The sequence below is a fragment of the Prionailurus viverrinus genome, chromosome C2, assembly GCF_022837055.1.
Source record: "Prionailurus viverrinus isolate Anna chromosome C2, UM_Priviv_1.0, whole genome shotgun sequence".
NCBI classification, from domain to species: domain Eukaryota; kingdom Metazoa; phylum Chordata; class Mammalia; order Carnivora; family Felidae; genus Prionailurus; species Prionailurus viverrinus.
Genome location: NC_062569.1, coordinates 49,731,136 through 49,750,282, shown reverse-complemented (window position 1 = coordinate 49,750,282; position 19,147 = coordinate 49,731,136). Strand labels below are relative to the sequence as shown.

Here is a 19,147-nt window from a genome sequence, read left to right as displayed (position 1 = left end):
AGAGTAAGATCAGTAATGAGTCCTTGTTCCCTTTCTGCCTTGGCCACCAGCTCCCCAGGCTGTCTTTGGTAATCAGTCTGCTTGGGTTTCACATACTCCGCACAGAAATCTGAGGGCTTGTGGGGAGTGAATGCTTGACTTGTTTTCCTTTCTGAAAGTAAAGACTAGTATATAATTTTATACAAATGATTTTAAAATGCTTGGCATAGGATGCTATAAATCACAAAATTCCATTATGATATTTTATCCTCAATAGTAGTTTTCAAACTGGGGGCTGATAATATATTTTTAGAGTAAATGTCAGCACATAATGATACACTGTGGTCTCTTAGACGCTTATAGACTTTTTTTGAAAATTGAATTTATTTAAGTTTTCATACTGAAGTTTATTTTTTTTTAGTATAGTTGACACACAATGTTACATTAATTTCAGGTGTACAACACGGTGATTGGACAAGCTTACACATTATGCTATGCTCACCACAAGTGTAGCTACCAACGTCACCATACAACATTATTACAATATCATTGACTGTGTTCCTTTTACTGTGCCTTTTATTCCCATGACTTACTCAATTCATAACTGGAAGCATGCATCTCCCACTACCCTTCGTCCATGTTGCCCAACCCCTCGCCCTCCTCCCCTCTAGCTACCATCACTTTGTTCTCTGTATTTATACGCCTGATTCTGCTTTTTGTTTGTTTATTCATTTGTGCTTTTTTTTCTTAGGTTCCATATATGAGTGAAATCGTATGGAATTTGCCTTTCTCAGTCTTATTTCACTTAGCATAATATCCTTTAGGTCCATCCATGTTATTGCAAATGGCACAACCTCATCCTTTGTTATGTCTGTGTAATATTCTAGTGTGTGTGCGCGCGCGCGCCTGTGTGTGTGTATACCACATCTTCCTGATCCATCTGTCTATCAGTGGACACTTAGGTTGCTTCCATATATTGGCTATTGTAAATAGTGCTATAATAACATACGGGTGTGTGTTTTCAAATTAGTGTTTTGGGGTTTTGGGGGGGTGAAGGCCAGTAGTGGAATTATTAGATCATATGATATTTCTATTTTTATTTTTTTGAATCTTCATACTGTTGTCCACAGTGGCTGTACCAGCTTACATTCCCACCAACTGCATATACCTCTATATCGACACTTGTTATTTCTTGTGTTTTTGATTTTAGCCATTCTGACAGATGTTAAGATGATATCTTATGTAGTTTTGATGTGCATTTTCCTGATGATGAGTGATGTTGAACATCTTTTTATGTGTTTGTTGGCCATCTTACATCTTTTTTTTTGGAAAAATGTCTATTCAGGTCCTTTGCCCATTTTTAATTGGATTTTTGGGGGATTGGTGTTGAGTTGTATGACTTCTTTTTATATTTTGGTTATTAACTCCTTTTTGGATATATCATTTGCAAACATCTTCTCCCATTTAGCGTAGGATACCTTTTTGTTTTGTTTGTTGATGGTTTCTTTCATGAAGAAAAGCTTTTTATTTTGATGTAGTTCTAATTGTTTATTTTTACTTTTATTTCCCTTGCCTTTGGAGACCTATCTAGAAAAATGTTGATATGGGTGATGTCAGAAAAATTGCTGCCTGTGTTCTCTTCTAGGATTTTTGTAGTCTGAGGTCTCACATTTAGATCTTTAATCCATTTTGAGTTTATTTTTGGGTGTACTATAACAAAGTGGTCCAGTTTCATTCTTTTGCATGTTGCTGTTCAGTTTTTCTCAGCACCATTTATTGAAGATTATATGTTCTTTCCTCCTTTAGATTTTTGAATAGATAAGACAAAATTACATTATATGAGTTTTTTTATTTAGGCTTATCTCTCTTAAAATATTCTCTCTTTTTCTTTTAAAAGAGACATAATGTATGTACCTTTTTTAAAAGCAAAATATTAAATGAGGGCATCCCACATGATGGGTATTCTGCTCAGCCATCATGCCTGGCAAAATATATTTGGTTAGAGGAGTTTCTTAAAAACTGCTCCTTTCATCTTTCTCATTTTAGTCAGTACTGCTTTCACAAATACTGTCATTAGGACTATAAGAGCATAGTGAATATATAGAGTGATTTTCAAACACCCCTGTGAGTTGCCTATACTTGATGCCTTTAGAATATGTCGCTATCCTCTTAGGTTCCCGGTCATACTGTCCATTGAGAATCACTGCAGTGTCCAGCAACAGAGGAAGATTGCTCAGTACCTGAAAGGAATATTTGGAGACAAGCTGGACCTGTCATCTATAGACACAGGAGAGACCAAACAGCTTCCAAGCCCTCAGAGTTTGAAAGGCAAAATCCTAGTGAAGGTAATTACCTCCAGAAATGCAATGAAAGGCATTAATGACCAACTAAGCCCTCCCTCCCTTAAGGACTAAAAATTGGTTTATCAGGAGAATAATAGGGTTAATCCATGAAGGGTCGCCTAGATTTGCGTTTGCATCTTGTTCCAATTTATTAATAGTTATACCTTCAGAAAAAGCTTGTTATTGACTAACCACATATTTTGGGAGTTGTTTTTGTGAAGTGAGAATATCAATACTGAAAGCCAAATGTTTAATATTTGAGTCTGTTATAGTTTACACTGGCCAGAAGTATGTGCATAGGAGCGAGAGAAGCCTCCTTGTGTCCACATCTGAAAGCATTTCTTTCAGATTCTTCTCTCCCATTTCAAGCTCCAATAACTGTCAAAAAAAAAGAAGGGGGGGAAAAGAAAAAAAACAAACAGTCTTTACGGTTGATCAGCCCTTGGTTATGTAAGTGAGAAGAGCTCACTTGAAAGCAGAGCATAGGCACAGACATAATGCCCCACAGGACTCATGTGTATGTGAAGGAGCAGTAGGTGAAGAGAATGACATTTTATGAACAGATTTTCTGAGGGAGGAAATTTACTACCTGCAATGAGTATTATTAATACGAAGAATAGCCAGAAAAACAGTTACTTGAAATCTCACAGGGCTGACTTTGTGATTTTACTTAATTCCTGTTAATTTTACGTGTTTGGAATAAATCCACCTTGGATAGTTGTATTATTTTGATACCAAAAACCTAAGGAAGAGCAAGAGGGTATTAATATTCAAATCAGGTCATATTTTACTTAACAGAAATGTGTACCAAAAAACCCGATATCACAAAGGAGGCATAGGAAAGTCAAACAATGTAATTTCCTAGGAATAGTTTAATAGGGTCTCTAACGGAGGGCAGCAAACAGGAAAGATGTGAAATATTCATCTTTGGAATAGGTCAAAACCCATTTTTCTATCAGTTAAATGAAAATTACAGACTGAATTCATCAAAGAGGTATTGTCAGGCATTTGTATGTGGGACAGCATTTCGAATAAAAGCTCCAAATAATGTAAGAGATAACATTAAGGTCAATTTTCCTGAAATCTTGCTAAAGCAAACTCTTGTGGTAAAAACTGATTGCTGGGTTAGAAAGCTAAATGTCACCTTAGTAGCCTTGTAAATGTTTCCATGTTTCCTGTAGTCTTTAGCAAGCAGTCAGAAGGTTAAACGCAGAGTAAGTCCATTTGATTGAAATGCTTCCCTTTTGGACAGTGGAATTTAAGACATTTGATATGCACTGAGTCCCTTCTGCATAATTGGACTTTGGGTCATTTGTCATAGAATGTCCTAGGGCTTATGGGCACCACGATGCACCAGCTGGTCTGGGGCACTCAGTGGGAGGAGTGGCAGCAGTGTGGACCGCGAGCATATGAAGGCATCTAAGGTTCATTCGCTAGTAGCAATGTTCTTCAGACTTTAAGAAGATCTCCTAGATCTATGGACCAATGCATTTCCATTTGAAGCAAAAATAAAGGAATGGGTTTTCCTACGTACCTTTGGCATCAGAGCCACCTTTGAACCGAAAGGCACCATTTAGTGGCCAGTTAACACTTTAGAGATTGACAAGTTGTGTATTATTATAATTTTAATACACATTCTTTCCAAGTATATATATACACACATATCTCCTGAAAAGTAAACAAAAGTTGGCTTTTGAACAAAAATAATAACAAACAGTAATTTTCCATAGATTCTTATTGCCGAAAGAAACTGTAACTATTTGGTCTAAGCTTCTTACTTTTTACAGATGTGAATCACGGAGTCGTTACCATTCTTCTTGGGTCATATAGCTTAGAGCTGAATGGTAGCTATCATTCCAGTCTCTAGCAATACTTGTATGTATCATGGACCAATTAATCTAATTCTTGATAACTCCTGCATGAAATAGTATGTAAATCGGAAAGAGATCCCTAAAAGACAACTGTACATTCTTTGTATCTACTGGACCACAGCTAAGTTCCTTAAGTCACCTTAAGTTCTGCCTTAATTTATTCTATAATTTTCCTTAGATGTAACTGTTGATAAGAAGCACCAAGAAACAATGTTCTGTTGCATTGTGTTTCTTCCTATTTGCCTGGATAAATTACTTTTGAGAACCAGAAATATGGAAGAGTTGGTAAAAAATATAGCCCTCATATCTTTTAATTCAATTTTAAGGATGGAAAATTAGGTTACCTGTGGATGCTCTGAGCATCCATAATAATGTGTTCTCCCACCTGCCACCACATTTAAATGAAGGGGAACTAAAGCTTGGTGCAGCTCCCTACCAGCTCATCACTGCTTGCCCATCACGGTTACACTTTTGTTTCCGTCTTGTGGTATCAGAACTGTTTATATCATTCAAGGATTATTACTCCTTACTTGCAGATGTTACTTCTCATATTTGGTAGCTCTGTTCTGCTGAACATTTAAAAAATATGTTGGCTTTGTTCTATTTCAAAGAGGGAATTGCTGTCATTATATTTCACATGTCTTGTGGACAGATCCATCTTGGTTATCTGTCATTGTACCCAAAACAGAGTTGACTCTGAATAAGTAGTTGGTGGTGAATAAATGAAGGAGGTCATTAACTTGATGTCTTGTGTTCCTGAACACGTCTGGTCACCATTAGGTTGAGTACTTTATTTCTGATGCTGCTATATTAACATAGCTACTCTATAGTGCCCTCTAAAATAAAGAAAAATAAATTCATTTTATAGAAGTCTTCTGTATCAGAAAAGACTTAAATCAATATATAGACATAAAGGCTTTAATTGTGAGCTGTTTTGTTATTAATGATACAGAGAAAGTTAAAAAATGTTCGCCATATTTACTTAGAATTATATATACGTATGTATGCATGTATCTATATCTATCTCTACAAATGTTTGTGTGAAATGGAAAGAGTGTAGTTTTCACTTTGCAGATAGCACATACAAATAAGGAGTAAAATACATATCATTACAAAGGGAAATTAAATCTTACCCTTTCAATCCTATAAATGATCCTCTATACGTTGAAGAAAATGTTTAAGTATCCAAACCCCAAGACTTTAGAGTCTTAATATAGATTTTGTGTTCATTATATAAATGATTTAATCAGCTTTGAAACTATCACTGTGCTAAGGACCCAAGGTCAAGAGCTCTGGGTATCAGGGAAGGTATAGGAAAATAGGGATGGAGGGGCGCCTGGGTGGCTCAGTTGGTTAAGCGTCCGACTTCAGCTCAGGTCATGATCTCGCTGTCCGTGAGTTCGAGCCCCGTGTCGGGCTCTGGGCTGATGGCTCAGAGCCTGGAGCCTGCTTCCGATTCTGTGTCTCCCTCTCTCTCTGCCCCTCCCCCGTTCATGCTCTGTCTCTCTCTGTCTCAAAAATAAATAAACATTAAAAAGAATTAAAAAAAAAAAAAAGGAAAATAGGGTTGGAGAGTTCTCTGAAAACCTGACTATGGTGGTGGTCCTGTGCATAGAGGAAGTGGGTGAGGAGAAAATCCAGCATGTTGAAGAGGGCCAATAGTGGTGTGGAGAGTGGGAGAATGAGAAGTCACTAGGGCTTGAGTTTAGAGAAGATCAGCCTGGTTAGCAGTCAGGGATGTTTAGAGATTTATCATTATTTTTGGCTGCCAAGCATATGAACATCCTTCCATGTTTAAGGAGTTCTCCCCATCCCTATGTTGTTTTTGTTGTTTTTTAAGTTTATTTATTTATTTTGAGAGAGACAGAGACAGTGCATGAGCAGGGGAGGGGCAGAGAGAGAGGGAAAGAGAGAATCCCAAGCAACCTCCACGCTGCCAGTGCAGAGCCCAAAGTGGGGCTTGAACCCACGAAACTGTGAGATCATGACCTGAGCTGAAACCAAAAGTTGGATGCTTAACCGACTGAGCCAGCCAGCCGCCCCTACCCCCCATCCCTATATTTTAAGGAATCCCCTCCTAGTGGCTGAACATGCTAGACATTTTGGCTTTTGCAGCCTCTCGGAGCTAGGATGTAGGCACATGCTCTAGATGCTCCCAATCAAGTGAACCTGCCCCAAACATCAGACATGCACACTGTTTTCATTTTTAAATTGGGCGTGTTGCTCCATTTCAGGGCAAGAAGTTGCCTTATCACCTTGGGGATGATGCAGAGGAAGGGGAAGTTTCTGACGAAGACAGCGCAGATGAAATTGAGGACGAGTGCAAATTCAAGCTCCATTATGTAAGTTAAAGCCTTAGTTATAATTTTTACCCTCATTGTGTTGCGGTAGGAATTACTGCTGTGTTGGAATCCTCACAAATATGGTAGCTGTGGTGCAAAAGGGATATTTGTTGAAAGTTACTTCGTTTTTGGGGAAACAGACACTTAGATGCTTATTGAGTCAAGGATTTTTGTGTCTTACACTTGGAAGGAATGTTCGTGATTAACCTTTCTGACCCTCTATCTAGGGACAAATCCTCTCCTATTACAACTTTGTCAAAACTCAGATTGCTGTTGGAAATGTCAGTCTTTGCTGAAATAAACTGGCTTTAGCATTGTCTCCTCTGCCTCCTGCTGGCAACCTCACTATGCTGCTTGTCAAGGCTGGCTTGCAGAACCCAACGGCATGTGGTCTGCTCCTCTAGGATGCCCATCCTTGTCCTGAGAAGATACTTTGGATCAGAGGGTTTCCAAGCTCTGCCAGAAATAGGACTCTTGGATAAATCTTTAATTTGCCACATCTTGGATAAAATGGCATAGGGTAGTTTGCTGTCTGTGTGGTACTTCAGACCCCTGTCTGAGATCAAGGAGCTGCCTTCATAGAAAAGCATCATTTAGGCAGATAATCTAAAGGAAATGCAAACCTAGGGGAAATGTAGAACTTAAACAGATTACCCCCCCTCCACCTCCTCGTGGGGGGCTAGGATTTCTCACCTCTACAACTCATATGATTATCAGGATCACATGGCAGCCTGAGAGTAACCCCCCCACCCCAGCCCGACATTAGTTTGTTACAGGGTTTGCAGTTTCATTTCTATGGATAAGTAGTATTCCTCTAAATATCAGAACTATTATTCTTCTCTCAAAAAAAAAAACTAGATAAATTTTGTACAAAATATTCAAATTTACACCATTGCCCTGAATGCAGTAATTACATTGCAAAAAACAGTCCATTCTCTTTGAAATAATAGTAATGGGTATGACTTCCTATAGTTACCAAAGGGAGCCAGCATTATTACCAATGGGACATAAGTACAGTGACAGCTGTTGTCTCAGTAGACACTTTTTTCTTGACTCTAATGCAATTTAAAAAGGATGAAGTGGGAAAGATTCAGCTTGAACTGAAAAGGAAAAATTACCATCTGTATTAATCTGTTCTCTTTTATAGTTTATATTAGTGCAGTCAAGTACCACCAATAGGGCTATAGTCATAGAAAATTAATCTAAATAGATTTACATTAGTGAAAATGGTTAATATATTAAATAGTTTATTTTTTACTCTTCCAGTTATTTACTATTTTTGTAATTACTTACATGCAATTATGGATAATGTAGCTCTATTTTTTAAGCTTTTATTTTATAAACCAAATTTTTGTCTCTGCTCTTCATTATTTTTGCATCTTTTTTCCAAAATCTCTTGATTACCAGCTTCAGAGTAGTCTATCATTTGAAAGTAGGGAACAGAGAGGCTTGACTAAAGTATGTAGTTAGGAAATACTGTTTTTAGGGAAAATGAGCGATGGAAATTCAGCTATTACCACAATGTAGTCATTTATTGCTGAGTAAAACCCAACTTGTTTTAGATTCTAAATCCACCCAGTTATATAATTTTTCTTCTACTATCAGTGAACTCCTAACTTTTCATGTGAAGTATCTATAATTATAAATAGAGTTAGCTGTAGTTTTATGGAAATGAATCAGTAACTTCACCTGTGAAAATATCCAGCTGACTCCTCCCATCTTCAAAGCCTCCTAGATGGTTTCTAGGAAGCCATAGAGGTAGATAGTTTAGAACATGATTCTGTAAAGATACTTATGATCTTTTATTTGGATTCTTTGATTTGGGCTTTAGTAAAAGCAGAGAGCACCTAATTTGTGACATTTTACAGGTATCTCTTTGCTGGACTCTAGGAGAGAAAATACATAAAGGAACCAATATTCCAGTGGAAATATATAAAGTTTTACTTCACTTTTTTGAATCTTTTTTTCCTGTTTTTGAGCTCTTCTGAGAAAAGGCAGTGCCATGTTTAGAAAACCAAAGTGTAATTCTGTAATCAGTCAGTTTATAGTCTTATTGTCTGCACAGGGTTCAGATGCCTTATCTGAGTGTTGAATGTAAATTGCCCGATCACATTTCTGCAAAAGAGGATGTACCGTGAATAGCTTATGTGAAACCAATAATTACCTTAGAGGAAGTTCTTAACCTCAGTTTTAAGTTAACAGAATGTGGTCAGATTTACAAATTATGTCTGAATTATTGCAATAAATAAAAATTTTAGCTTAGCATTCATGAATACCAGGTCACTGACTCTCACCAGACTTATACAAGACTCATGGGTATGTTCAACATTTTTTATTGAGCATCTCTTTTTGGAAATGCAGCCATCATGTTGTAGGTGTTGGGCACATATCAGTGAACAAAAAACACACAAAAATCTTTTCCTTCATGAAGTTTACACATTAATGGGGAAAGAGGAGGATAAATAAGAGGTAAAACAAATAAGTAACCTGTATAAGGTACTAGGCAGTGATAAGTACTAACGGGAAAAAAGTAAGGTAGGGAAAATGTGTAGAAAGTGTGTATGTGTGTGTATGTGTGCACATGTGCATATGTGGGCATGTGTGTGTGGGTGTGTGTGTGCACATGCGCATATGTAGGCATGCATGTGTGTGGGCGCGTGTGTGTGTGTGTGTGTGGGCATGTGCATGTGTACTATGTAAAGAGTCTATTGAAGTTTTAGATAGGTTGGCCAGGAATGATCTCACAGAGGAGGTAACATATGAGCAAACACCTGAAAGTAGTGAAGAGTTAGCTGTGTTGATATCTGAGGTTCCCGCACGTTACCTGGTGTAAAAAGCAGAGTGGGAGGCAGGACCCTCACACAGGTCTTCTTATTCCTCCTGGTCTATGGTTACTTCTAACTAAGGGATTCAAACTACACCAAAATTTTTTTGCTCGTTCATTCAATCTTTCAGTTGTTGAATTAATTGAATCCTTTCGGTGTCTGCCTGATACATTTTGTGGCTTCAGCCACAGACAAAATCTGGCCTGATATATGTAAGCCCCATGGAAAAGCCAGTGTGTTCAGTGACTCAAGAATCACACAGCTCAAAACACACAGGGGACAGTTTCCTTTCAACCACAGTACAGTTATCTAACAGATTTGATTCAGTGAGGCCAACTCACCATTATTCATTTTTACGGGATCCTCTAATGTCAATGTGACTTAAAGACTTTCCACCCCTATATTTCAACTTCAATGGTGTTTTTCTTCTAATACTGAGTTATTCACTATCTTTTCTCTTGTGTTCTGTGAATCTATATTCAGCCAGCCTCTTAGGCACAAACATTAGCTGTCTTGTACATGAAGCTCATCCCATAAATACGAAGCCTTCCAACAAGTTTTAAACGAGCCCTTGTACAGTAACACGTAACTACTTCTGCACACCCTGTAAAGGACTCAGAACAGTTCCTGGAACATGATTTGTGCTCAATAAATAGTAGGTGTTGTTTGTAACAGGAAAAGCAGTAGCAGCACCATTATTGCTAATGTGAGTCCTGAGCTGGACCTTGAACAGAGGGTGCTCTAAGAGAGCTAAAGGAGCAGGCAGGAGACAGTAGAGGATAGTAGTAAATGCACACACTTGGATGGCTGAGAAGCAGCTGTTCTTTAGCCCAAGACCTTCAGATACCAGGCTTGGAAAGCTCTAAGGCCCTCACAAAGGGTGGCTGACGTATTATCCTTCCTGTCTCCAGATTTTAGCCTGGATGCAGAGAAAGAAGCATTTTGGGATGGTGAGATAGTCCAGTGTTTTGTTTTAAAGTAAAGGCCCTCAGCTTTGGCTGCACATTGGAATGACAGGGGAGCTTTCAAAAATCCCAGTGCCCAGTTCCAACCCAGAGATTCCCATGTAATTGGTCTGGGGTGGGGTCTTGGATTTGGGAACACTCCCTGGGGGTTCTGGTGGGCAGCGGAAGTAGAGCACCACTGTTTGAGAGGGTCCCTCTGTAAGGGGCAGCCCCTCCAACCCAGTTCCTCCCCTTTCCTGCTGTTTCCCAGCCTGGGGTAGTAGCTGTGGTTCTGGCGGTCTACTTTTCCAGTCCTTCAGTTTTACACTGGAGAAAAAACAAGGAAGTGTTGTTTTTGGTAGATATTCCTAGGTCTGATTTACCTCTCAGAAACAGGAATTAGGAACCTGGATTTCTTCTTTGGTGGAAACTACTCCCAACCATATTAAAGAGCTGCTTCCTGTCCCCCCACCCCCACCCCGCCCCCGGCAACTGCAGCATCCTTCCTCTACCACTGGCTCAAGGAACAAAAGAGTGAGATGCATGTGGCTTTCAGCTGTGGTCCCTGCTGCCACTGCACAGTGGCTAACAGGTCGAGGGGTTAAGTGTCTGTCTCAGCTTTCTTTCAGTAGTGCTCCTGGGTTCTAGGACCAAATGATAACACATTAATGAAACCTCAGCCACACGTTTATTTGTTCTCCACGGCTACTAATTTTCTTGTGCGGTACATCACAGAGAAGAGAAAGATCAACAGGCAGTAATATCATTCCTTCAGCAACTCCCAGTGTTTGGAGGATGTGAGGTGAATAATTAGAGCCTTTGTATTAAGCCTTCATTATTTCCAGCACCGGTTGGCCAGGCTTTGTATTTTTAGCTTTGCTTTGCTGACAGTGAAAGTATCTGGGCATAGCAGCCACAGTTCATCTCCTCACTATCTCTGGCTTCTGCAGCCCTGAGCCGGAAAAGGAGACTGATATTTATTTAGGGTATTCTATATGGCCTGGGCATGCTAGGAGCTCTCTGGGGATGCTGTGTATACCTTCTCTTTTGGTCCTCCCAACAAACGTGCTCCCTGCCAGGTTCTGGTCACTTGATCCGATGTGTTGACCTGGAATTCTTTTCCTTCAGAACTTAATAAGTAAAACTTACTATTTCCCACAGAGGGATTGTGGGAATATAGTTCCCAGGTGTCCTATAAGAATAATGGCTGTCAAGGGTCATCTGGGTGGCTTAGTTGGTTAAGTGGCAGACTCTTGATTTTGGTTCAGGTCATGATCTCATGGCTCGTGGGTTTGAGCCCCGAGCTGGGCTCTGTGCTGATATCATGGAGCCTGCTTGGGATCTTCTCTCTCCCTCTCTGTCTACCCATCCACTGCTTGTACATATGTTCTCTCTCTCTCAAAATAAAAAAAAAAACTTTATAAAAAAAGGATAATGGCTGTCAAAATATAAGCCTGCTCATGGTTAATTAGAGTCAAGAATTTATCTTTTTCTGTAACAGTATGAGAGGGATGGCTGCAGCATTATATGGTGAAATAGACACAGAATTTTGAATTGGAAGTCTCAGGTTCAAGTCCCAATCCAGCCATTTCCTAGGCATGTGTTTTTGGACAAGTTTTGAATCTTTCTGCCTCTATATCATGAATATAAAATTTGGCTAAACCTAGTGCTACCTTAAAGGGTGCTGGGCAGCTCAGATAAAGTATTAGTATATGACTGTACTTTGTGAATTTTAGCATGATATATAGTCTTAGTTGCTTTTTCTATATTTCCTTGTGCTTTTTTCCATGTTCATATGGATACTATTCTTATTGATACTGTTGGTTTTCTCTGCACCTTTACCCATGTTGGAATGCTGTCACTCTACTCTCTGTCACATTCATCAATTCTTATTCATTGTAGGAGGTTGATTTGTGGCCACCAAAAAGCCTGTTCAAGTCTTAACCCCCTGGTACCTAAGACCTTATTTGGAAAAGAGTCTTTGTAGATGTTATTAACTTAGGGCTGTAGAGATGAGGTCATCCTGATCCATAACCAAGTGGGCCTTAAAAATCCAATGATGAGTGTCCTCATGAGAAGAGAAGACACAGCAGAAGCAGGGGACACACAGAAGGAGGCTATGTGAAGAAAAGAGGCCCTGGCTTGAGTTAGGCTGACAAGCCAAGGAATGCCAGGAGCCACCACAAGTTGGAAGAAGCAAGGGAGGATTAGCTCTGCTGATACCTTGATTTCACACTTCTGGTTTTTTTTTTTTTTAATTTTCAATTTTATTTAATTTTAGAGCATGAGCAGAGGAGAGGGGCAGAGGGAGGAGGGGAGAGAGAGAGAGAGGGAGAAAGAAAGAAAGAAACAAGAAAGAAAGAAAGAAAGAAAGAAAGAAAGAAAGAAAGAAAGAGAAAGAATGAATGAATCCCCAGCAGGCTCCATGCTCAGTGCAGAGCCTGACACTGGGAGTTGATCTCACGACCATGAGATCATGACCTGAGCTGAAATCAAGAGTCAACTGGCTCAACTGACTCAGCCACCCAGGCACCCCAAAGTTTCTGTTGTTTTAAGCTACCAGATTTGTAGTAACTTGTTACAGCAGCCACAGGAAACTACTATACTCATCATCTAAGGGTTGGCTACAATTTCCTCTGCTCTTGGAAGTCTTTCCCACCCTCCCAGGGCTGGATGAGGTGTCCCTCCTCTGTATGCCCTTTGACACTCCTGACTTCTACCATTTGCACCTGCTTGTGTAGTTATCCATTCATGTGTCTGTCTTGTCCATGACACCGAGGGTTCTGAGACATTGGGGTTGTGCCTTAGTAATGTTTCTCACCTGGCATATAACAGCTCAATGGGTTTGTTTTACACAACATGAATTTTGTTTTCAAACCCTTATCTTTGTTGAATCCCTCCCCAGCCTAGGCGCCTAGTACTGGGTGTAGGAACCAATGTGTCTGGCTTTTCCTCTGCAGGCCCCTGTCCTCTTTCTGCCCATACTGCCAGGTTAGTATTATTTCTAAAATATTACTCAGATACGTACCTACCCAGAGACTTCGAGCAGCTCCATACCTCTTTAATCCAAGTACCTCTACCATCTGGCCCTAACATACATTTCTAGCTTTATCCTCCAGTACCCTCTTCTGTGAACTCGTGCTCGAGGAGAACTAGTCTGCTCCTGTGTACAGAGCACACATTATTAAGGTGAAACCTCGCCGGAACTATGGAGGACGGGACCCCCCCTGTCTTCCTCATTGTTGCTGAGCCCCAGACATGTTCAGCTCTTCTTGGACGATTTGTTGGTCGCTTGGGCAGGGATGCCATGCTCCTTCTCGGAACTGCTGTTGTACTGGATGTCTGTGCTTTCATACGCATCTGTAGCATCTATGCAGGCACAGGCAGCATGCAGATCAGCTCTTTTCCATCTTTGCATTTCCTTCAGGACCTGAGGGCCTCCAGTGAAGTAGAGTGCCTTGTTAACTAGATATATTAAAGACATTTGTGCATGTGATTTTAATACAGGGAAAGTCAGCAACCTACTGTGGTGGAGGCTTATTTTTCCAAATTTCCCTTAGGACATTTATATTGCTTCTCTCTTATAAGATTTTGTGAAAATGGAAGGCATTACCAGAAAACTACCTGGTTCTACAGGGTTTAAATATAATGACCTCTTAGTAACAAATGTGCAAGTAGAAAACAGTCCTTAAACTTTTGGTGAGGAATAGAGGCATTGTTCTCTTGGAGGAGGACCGCTCTCCTTCCCTGTGGCTAGAGCTGGCCTCCAGCAGGTGTCTGAAGAATTAAGCACAATTACTGGGTCTAGGGCGAGGGGAAAGGAGCTGAGGAGCCCAGGGCTACTGGTATCAGGCAGAGCAAGGTGCCCAAAAAGCCATGCTAAGCAAGACTTCAAGGAAATCTATGTCCCTTGTTCACCTGAAAATTGCCTAAGTTGTCATCTGGATGTGAGCATAGCTTTATTATCCAAAATATTTGTGATCTTAATGTAATTATAATGATGAATCATAGCACAGGTCAGTAAGTGAGTTCTCTTTAGTTACATATTGGGATAAGAGATACCAAAGAAATTTTTATCTCAGAAAAATTCTCAATTCCAAAGATTTCCATAGCATTATTTTCCCCTCAGTGAAGCAAAGTGATTTTTAAAAAATAGCATATTTTGGGTGCCTGGGTGGCTCAGTTGGTTAAGTGTCCAATTTTGGCTCAGGTCATGATCTCACAGTTCATGAGTTCGAGCCCCACGTCAGGCTCTGTGCTGACAACTCAGAGCCTGGAGCCTGCTTTGGATTCTGTCTCCCTCTCTCTCTCTGCCCCTCTTGTGCTCACACGCACACTCTCTCTCTCAAAAATAAATAAACATTAAAAATTTTAAGAAAAAAATAGCATATTTTTTTGCTCAAATTTGCCTATGTAGATATAGAAAACTTAGTTTTCAAAAACTCTCCTTTGCTTCCTCTCTATGTAGGGGTGTCTGAGTGGCTCAGTTGGTTAAGCATCCGACTTCGGCTCAGATCATGATCTCACAGTTTGTGAGTTTGAGCTGTCTGTGGCACAAGACAGAGGCTGCTTCGGATCCTCTGTCCCCTTTTCTCTCTGCCCCTCCCTCGCTCATGCCTGCTCTCTCTCTCTCAAAAATAAACATTAAAAAAAAAAAAAAAAAGAAAGTGCAATGTAGCGGTGCCTGGGTGGCTCAGTGGTTTAGTGTCTGATTCTTGATTTTGGCTCAGGTCATCATGATCCCAGGGTCGTGAGATTGAGCCCCACATTGGGCTCCACGTTGAGTGTGGACCCTGCTTGAGATTCTCTCTGTCTCTGTCTCTCTCTCTCCCCTCCCCTCCCCTAACTTTCTGGGAGAAAAAGGGGAAGGGAGGGAGGGGGGACAAAGAAGGGAGGAAGGAAAGAAAAAGAAAGAAAAAGAAAGAGAGAGAGCACGCACGAGGATGCAGTGTAGCATGGTGGGAAGCATTTAGGAAACCTAAGTTTGAATTCTGCCTCAGCTACTTGCTAGCTTTGTAACCTTGAGCAATTTAATTTCTCTAAACATCAGATTCTGTATCTCTGAAAATAAAATAAGACCTTGTAAGGTTCTTGAGGGTTGAATACAATCATAGTAATCATTATTTTGGTGGATCAGTGTGTGTGGTGGGGAGGGAAGGACCAGAATCGTATAACGTGCTTAACTTCTTGCTGGTAATTGAAAGATAATCAAATTATAAAAGCAGTGGTGGCTTGAATGAAGGGTGTGTTCTAACTGATTCTGTGTTTCTTCAGGGAAATAATTTACATTGCTTAATTCTTTGCAGAATAATGGGACCACTGAGCATCAGGTGGAATCTTTCATAAGGAAAAAACTGGAGTCATTGTTAAAAGAATCTCAGATTCGAGACAAAGAAGATCCTGATAGTTTCACAGTGAGGGCACTACTGAAGGCCACACACGAAGGCTTAAATGCACATCTGAAACAGGTATACAATTCTCCCTTGGACTTGTCCTTCAACAGGAAAAAGAATGGACCTCATACTCTGTTTCTAATCATTTGTCATTTGTGAACTGCTTCTCCAGTTTCTTGCATTTCTATCCTCATCTTACTTGAGAAATGAAAATCTCCTATTGCAAAATGATGGGAGAAATTGTTAAAAGTGGATGGGCAGGGGTGGAAATAACTCAAATACTGCTTCACTGGGATCCTCAGGACAAAGTGCGGTGGCCCTGGACCCATCTTCCCCTGCCTGCTCAGGTGTGGGAGGAGCTCGAGCCCACCACGTGCGTCACCCTCCCACCTCTCCAGCCAGTCATCCGCTGTGCTGCATTGATTGCACCTCCTTGAGTGTGTCTTCCGTCTGTCTACTTCCCTTGTCCATGGCTGGGTCCTGTTCTAGGCCAATGTCAACTGTCACCTAGACCTTTCTTGCCCTCCTTCAGTCTATAATCTCCACTGTGAAATTAGCATGATGTTTTAAAAGGTAAATCTGATCATGTCACTCTACTATTCAGAATTCTTCAGTGGTTTCCCATTAGGATTTGGATGAATTACAAACTCTTTAACCAGGTTTTCAAGGTGTCATTTCATCCTTGTCTACCTCTCAAGTCTTCTCATTTTCCCTATCACACTGCTTCCCACCATTGTCCCACTAAACACAACTGTCTGTATGCCATGGTCTTTCTCACATTCTGTTCCCTCTGCCCAGAACACTCCATTCCTACATCTGCTCTTACTAACTTCTTCTTGGTCTTTTAAATTCCACCTTCAGTGTGGTGCCCTAAATGAGTCCTGCCTTGACCTGGGATTAGGTTAGTTATCCCCCTTATATTGTCCAGGGTAGCTTCCCATTATATCTTCTCTTTTATGAAGGTTGTTTTTTTTTTTTACACCTTTGCAATTATTTGTTTAATATCTGTCTTCTCAACTAGATTATAGATTCCATGAAAACAAGAACTATGTCAGTCCTAATAACCATGATTTTTCTGGCTTATTATAGTGCCTGGGCCTTAGTGCGACTTTCATATTAAGTTGTTGAATGAATGAATGATTTGGGCTCTGGCTGCGATTTTAACTCTACCTTCTAGTAGAAATATCAGAAATGGGCAGGGAAGAAGGAGGGTGGGTTTATTGCTATTATCCTTGCAGGGCATTCAGGGCACTTATTCTGGCCTAGAGATCCATGAACTCACTGGCTCAGCCAGTAACAGACTTCCCCGCTTGGACCTCCTGTCTCTCAGGACTCAGGAATCCTCAGGTAGTGGGAGGACCATATGGGGTGACCACCCTTGAATCTAAGTGACAACCTAGTGTCGTGGTTACTGTCTAGAGTTTGTGCTGAGCTCTAGTTTGGGCAGCTTAGCTCATGTGCCCACCCCTAACCTATTGTTCCTTCCTGGAACAATAACTTGCCAAGGCCTTGTCTTGTTAATGCCATAAGACAACTTACTCCTGGAAGTGGTGCCAAAGTCAGCCCCTCTGCAGCTGCATGTTAGAGGGGCAGAGTGGAATAGTGGGGAGGCAACCAAAATGTAAATTACAGCATTACTGCCACTGCCATTACCGTTGATCATGCAATTTTGAATTTTCTTAGAAACTTCTATAAATAGCAATAAGGTTCTCCCCCTCACCCTCTCCTTCCTGCCACTTAGTTTTAGCCACACAAATGTCTATAAAATTGGGTAGCTTATTTGGTTAGCTCAGTTTGATTCTGCTTCTTGTTCTTACTGAATTCTCATTAGCTAATCTGGGCTAATCGCTCCCCCTGATGCTTTTGGAAAACTTTTTGTTCCATCCTAGATCATTCCAATTGGACAGGCCACAGCAGGTCTTAGAGATTTTGGATAAAACATATTAAACCCATCTTTCTTTTGCTATTCATGAAAGAAATTCCAATGGTAACTTTCCTATCAGGTAAGATAGTAAGAGATCTCAAAGTTCCAAGATGTGGTGGAGCAAAACTCATTCCCCTCTTGCTTATTCTTTACTTTCCATTAAATCTGAGTGACTACAAGGATGCAGTAGACTGAGAAAGTGGAGCTTGTGCCTTCAATAAAGTGGGCTGCAAAGTGTTGAGGTTTTTAACACTGCTGTTCATTTTTAAAACATGGTTTTGGTTCAGTAGACAAGCAAAGACAAGTTACTGTTGAGGGAAGTACATCTGTGTTGAATACACATGCATGTTGAGATCCAAGGCTGAGGATATGCTGTGTGGTTCAGGGCAGCATGTCACCCCGGCTTCCTTCTTGCTGGGCTGTCATTCAGCAGTGCACCACCGTGTTCTCCTGTGCTGTCTTAGCCCGGAAGAGCTTATTTTATTTTTACTTCAGTAAAATAAGAATGAAGTGCTCCTCCTTCAGCCTGGAAGAATTTAGTAGACCAAGAAAGATGCCTGCCTTCTTTGGAGTCCTTGAAATCTACTCCCTTCTCTGCATACTAGTGGCAACTATCTGGATGGCCGTAGTTTTTCCCTAAATGGACTTTTCCCACTCTTTTGCCATCCCACCCACTCCATTTTCTCAGGTATGCCACTACCATAGTGATATTTCAGAAATGTGTATCTGAGAATGCCATCCTCATGTTTTAAACCATTCACAGATAAGTTTGGAAGATAATGTTCACACTCCAGGATGTAGCCCATAAGATCCTTTCTCCATGCTCTGGCCCCAGCTCTGACTTGTCCATCTGTGCACATATGTACAAGTACACACACACCCTACTTCCTTTGTCTCCTAGAAAGTACCACGTTCTTAGCACTTGGCCTTTGTGTTTGCTCTTCCCTTGGCCACCACACACTTCTTCCTCCTCATCTCACTTAGAAAATGTCTACCTCTTGGGGCACCTGGTTGGCTCTTGATTCCATTATGAGGTCATGATCTCATGGTTCATGAGTTCTAGCCACCTGTTTAGGTTCTATGCTGATAGTGCAGAGACTGTTTGGGATTCTCTCTCTCTCTCTCTCTCTCTCTCTCTCTCTCTCTCTCTCTCTGCCCCAACCACACTCTCACTCTTCTTCTCTCTCCATATAAATAAATAAACTTAAAAAAAAAAGACTTTTAATAAAAAAGAAAATGTCTGCACTCTTCCAGCTTCAGCTTTTGCCTCCTGTCCCCATGGAAGTCCTCCTTGATCCTCAAGTCTGGGTAGATGGCCTTTCCCTGCCATCTTGCCATGCCCTGCACTTTCCCCCATCATAAGTCTTATTACTTATCACACAGTGTTGTTCGCTTGTCTCCACCATTAGATTGCAAGCCCAGTGAGGACAGAGTCTGTATGTGTTTTCCTTGCTGTCGTCTTCATATACATGCCAAGTTCCTAGCACAATGTCTGATCCATGGATTCATTAAGAAATGTGGTACTGA

The 19,147-nt window shown here is 40.7% G+C and overlaps 1 protein-coding gene across 1 annotated transcript in view; it reads left to right on the top strand.

The window, feature by feature from the left end:
* The window catches only part of PLCH1 (phospholipase C eta 1), a 191,200-nt gene that overhangs the window by 145,040 nt on the left and 27,013 nt on the right, over nucleotides 1–19,147 (top strand). The window contains exons 10-12 of the mRNA XM_047876576.1: nucleotides 2,153–2,324; nucleotides 6,427–6,534; nucleotides 15,610–15,771. Coding sequence (XP_047732532.1) covers nucleotides 2,153–2,324; nucleotides 6,427–6,534; nucleotides 15,610–15,771 — 442 coding nt within the window. The remainder of the gene's footprint in view (nucleotides 1–2,152; nucleotides 2,325–6,426; nucleotides 6,535–15,609; nucleotides 15,772–19,147) is intronic.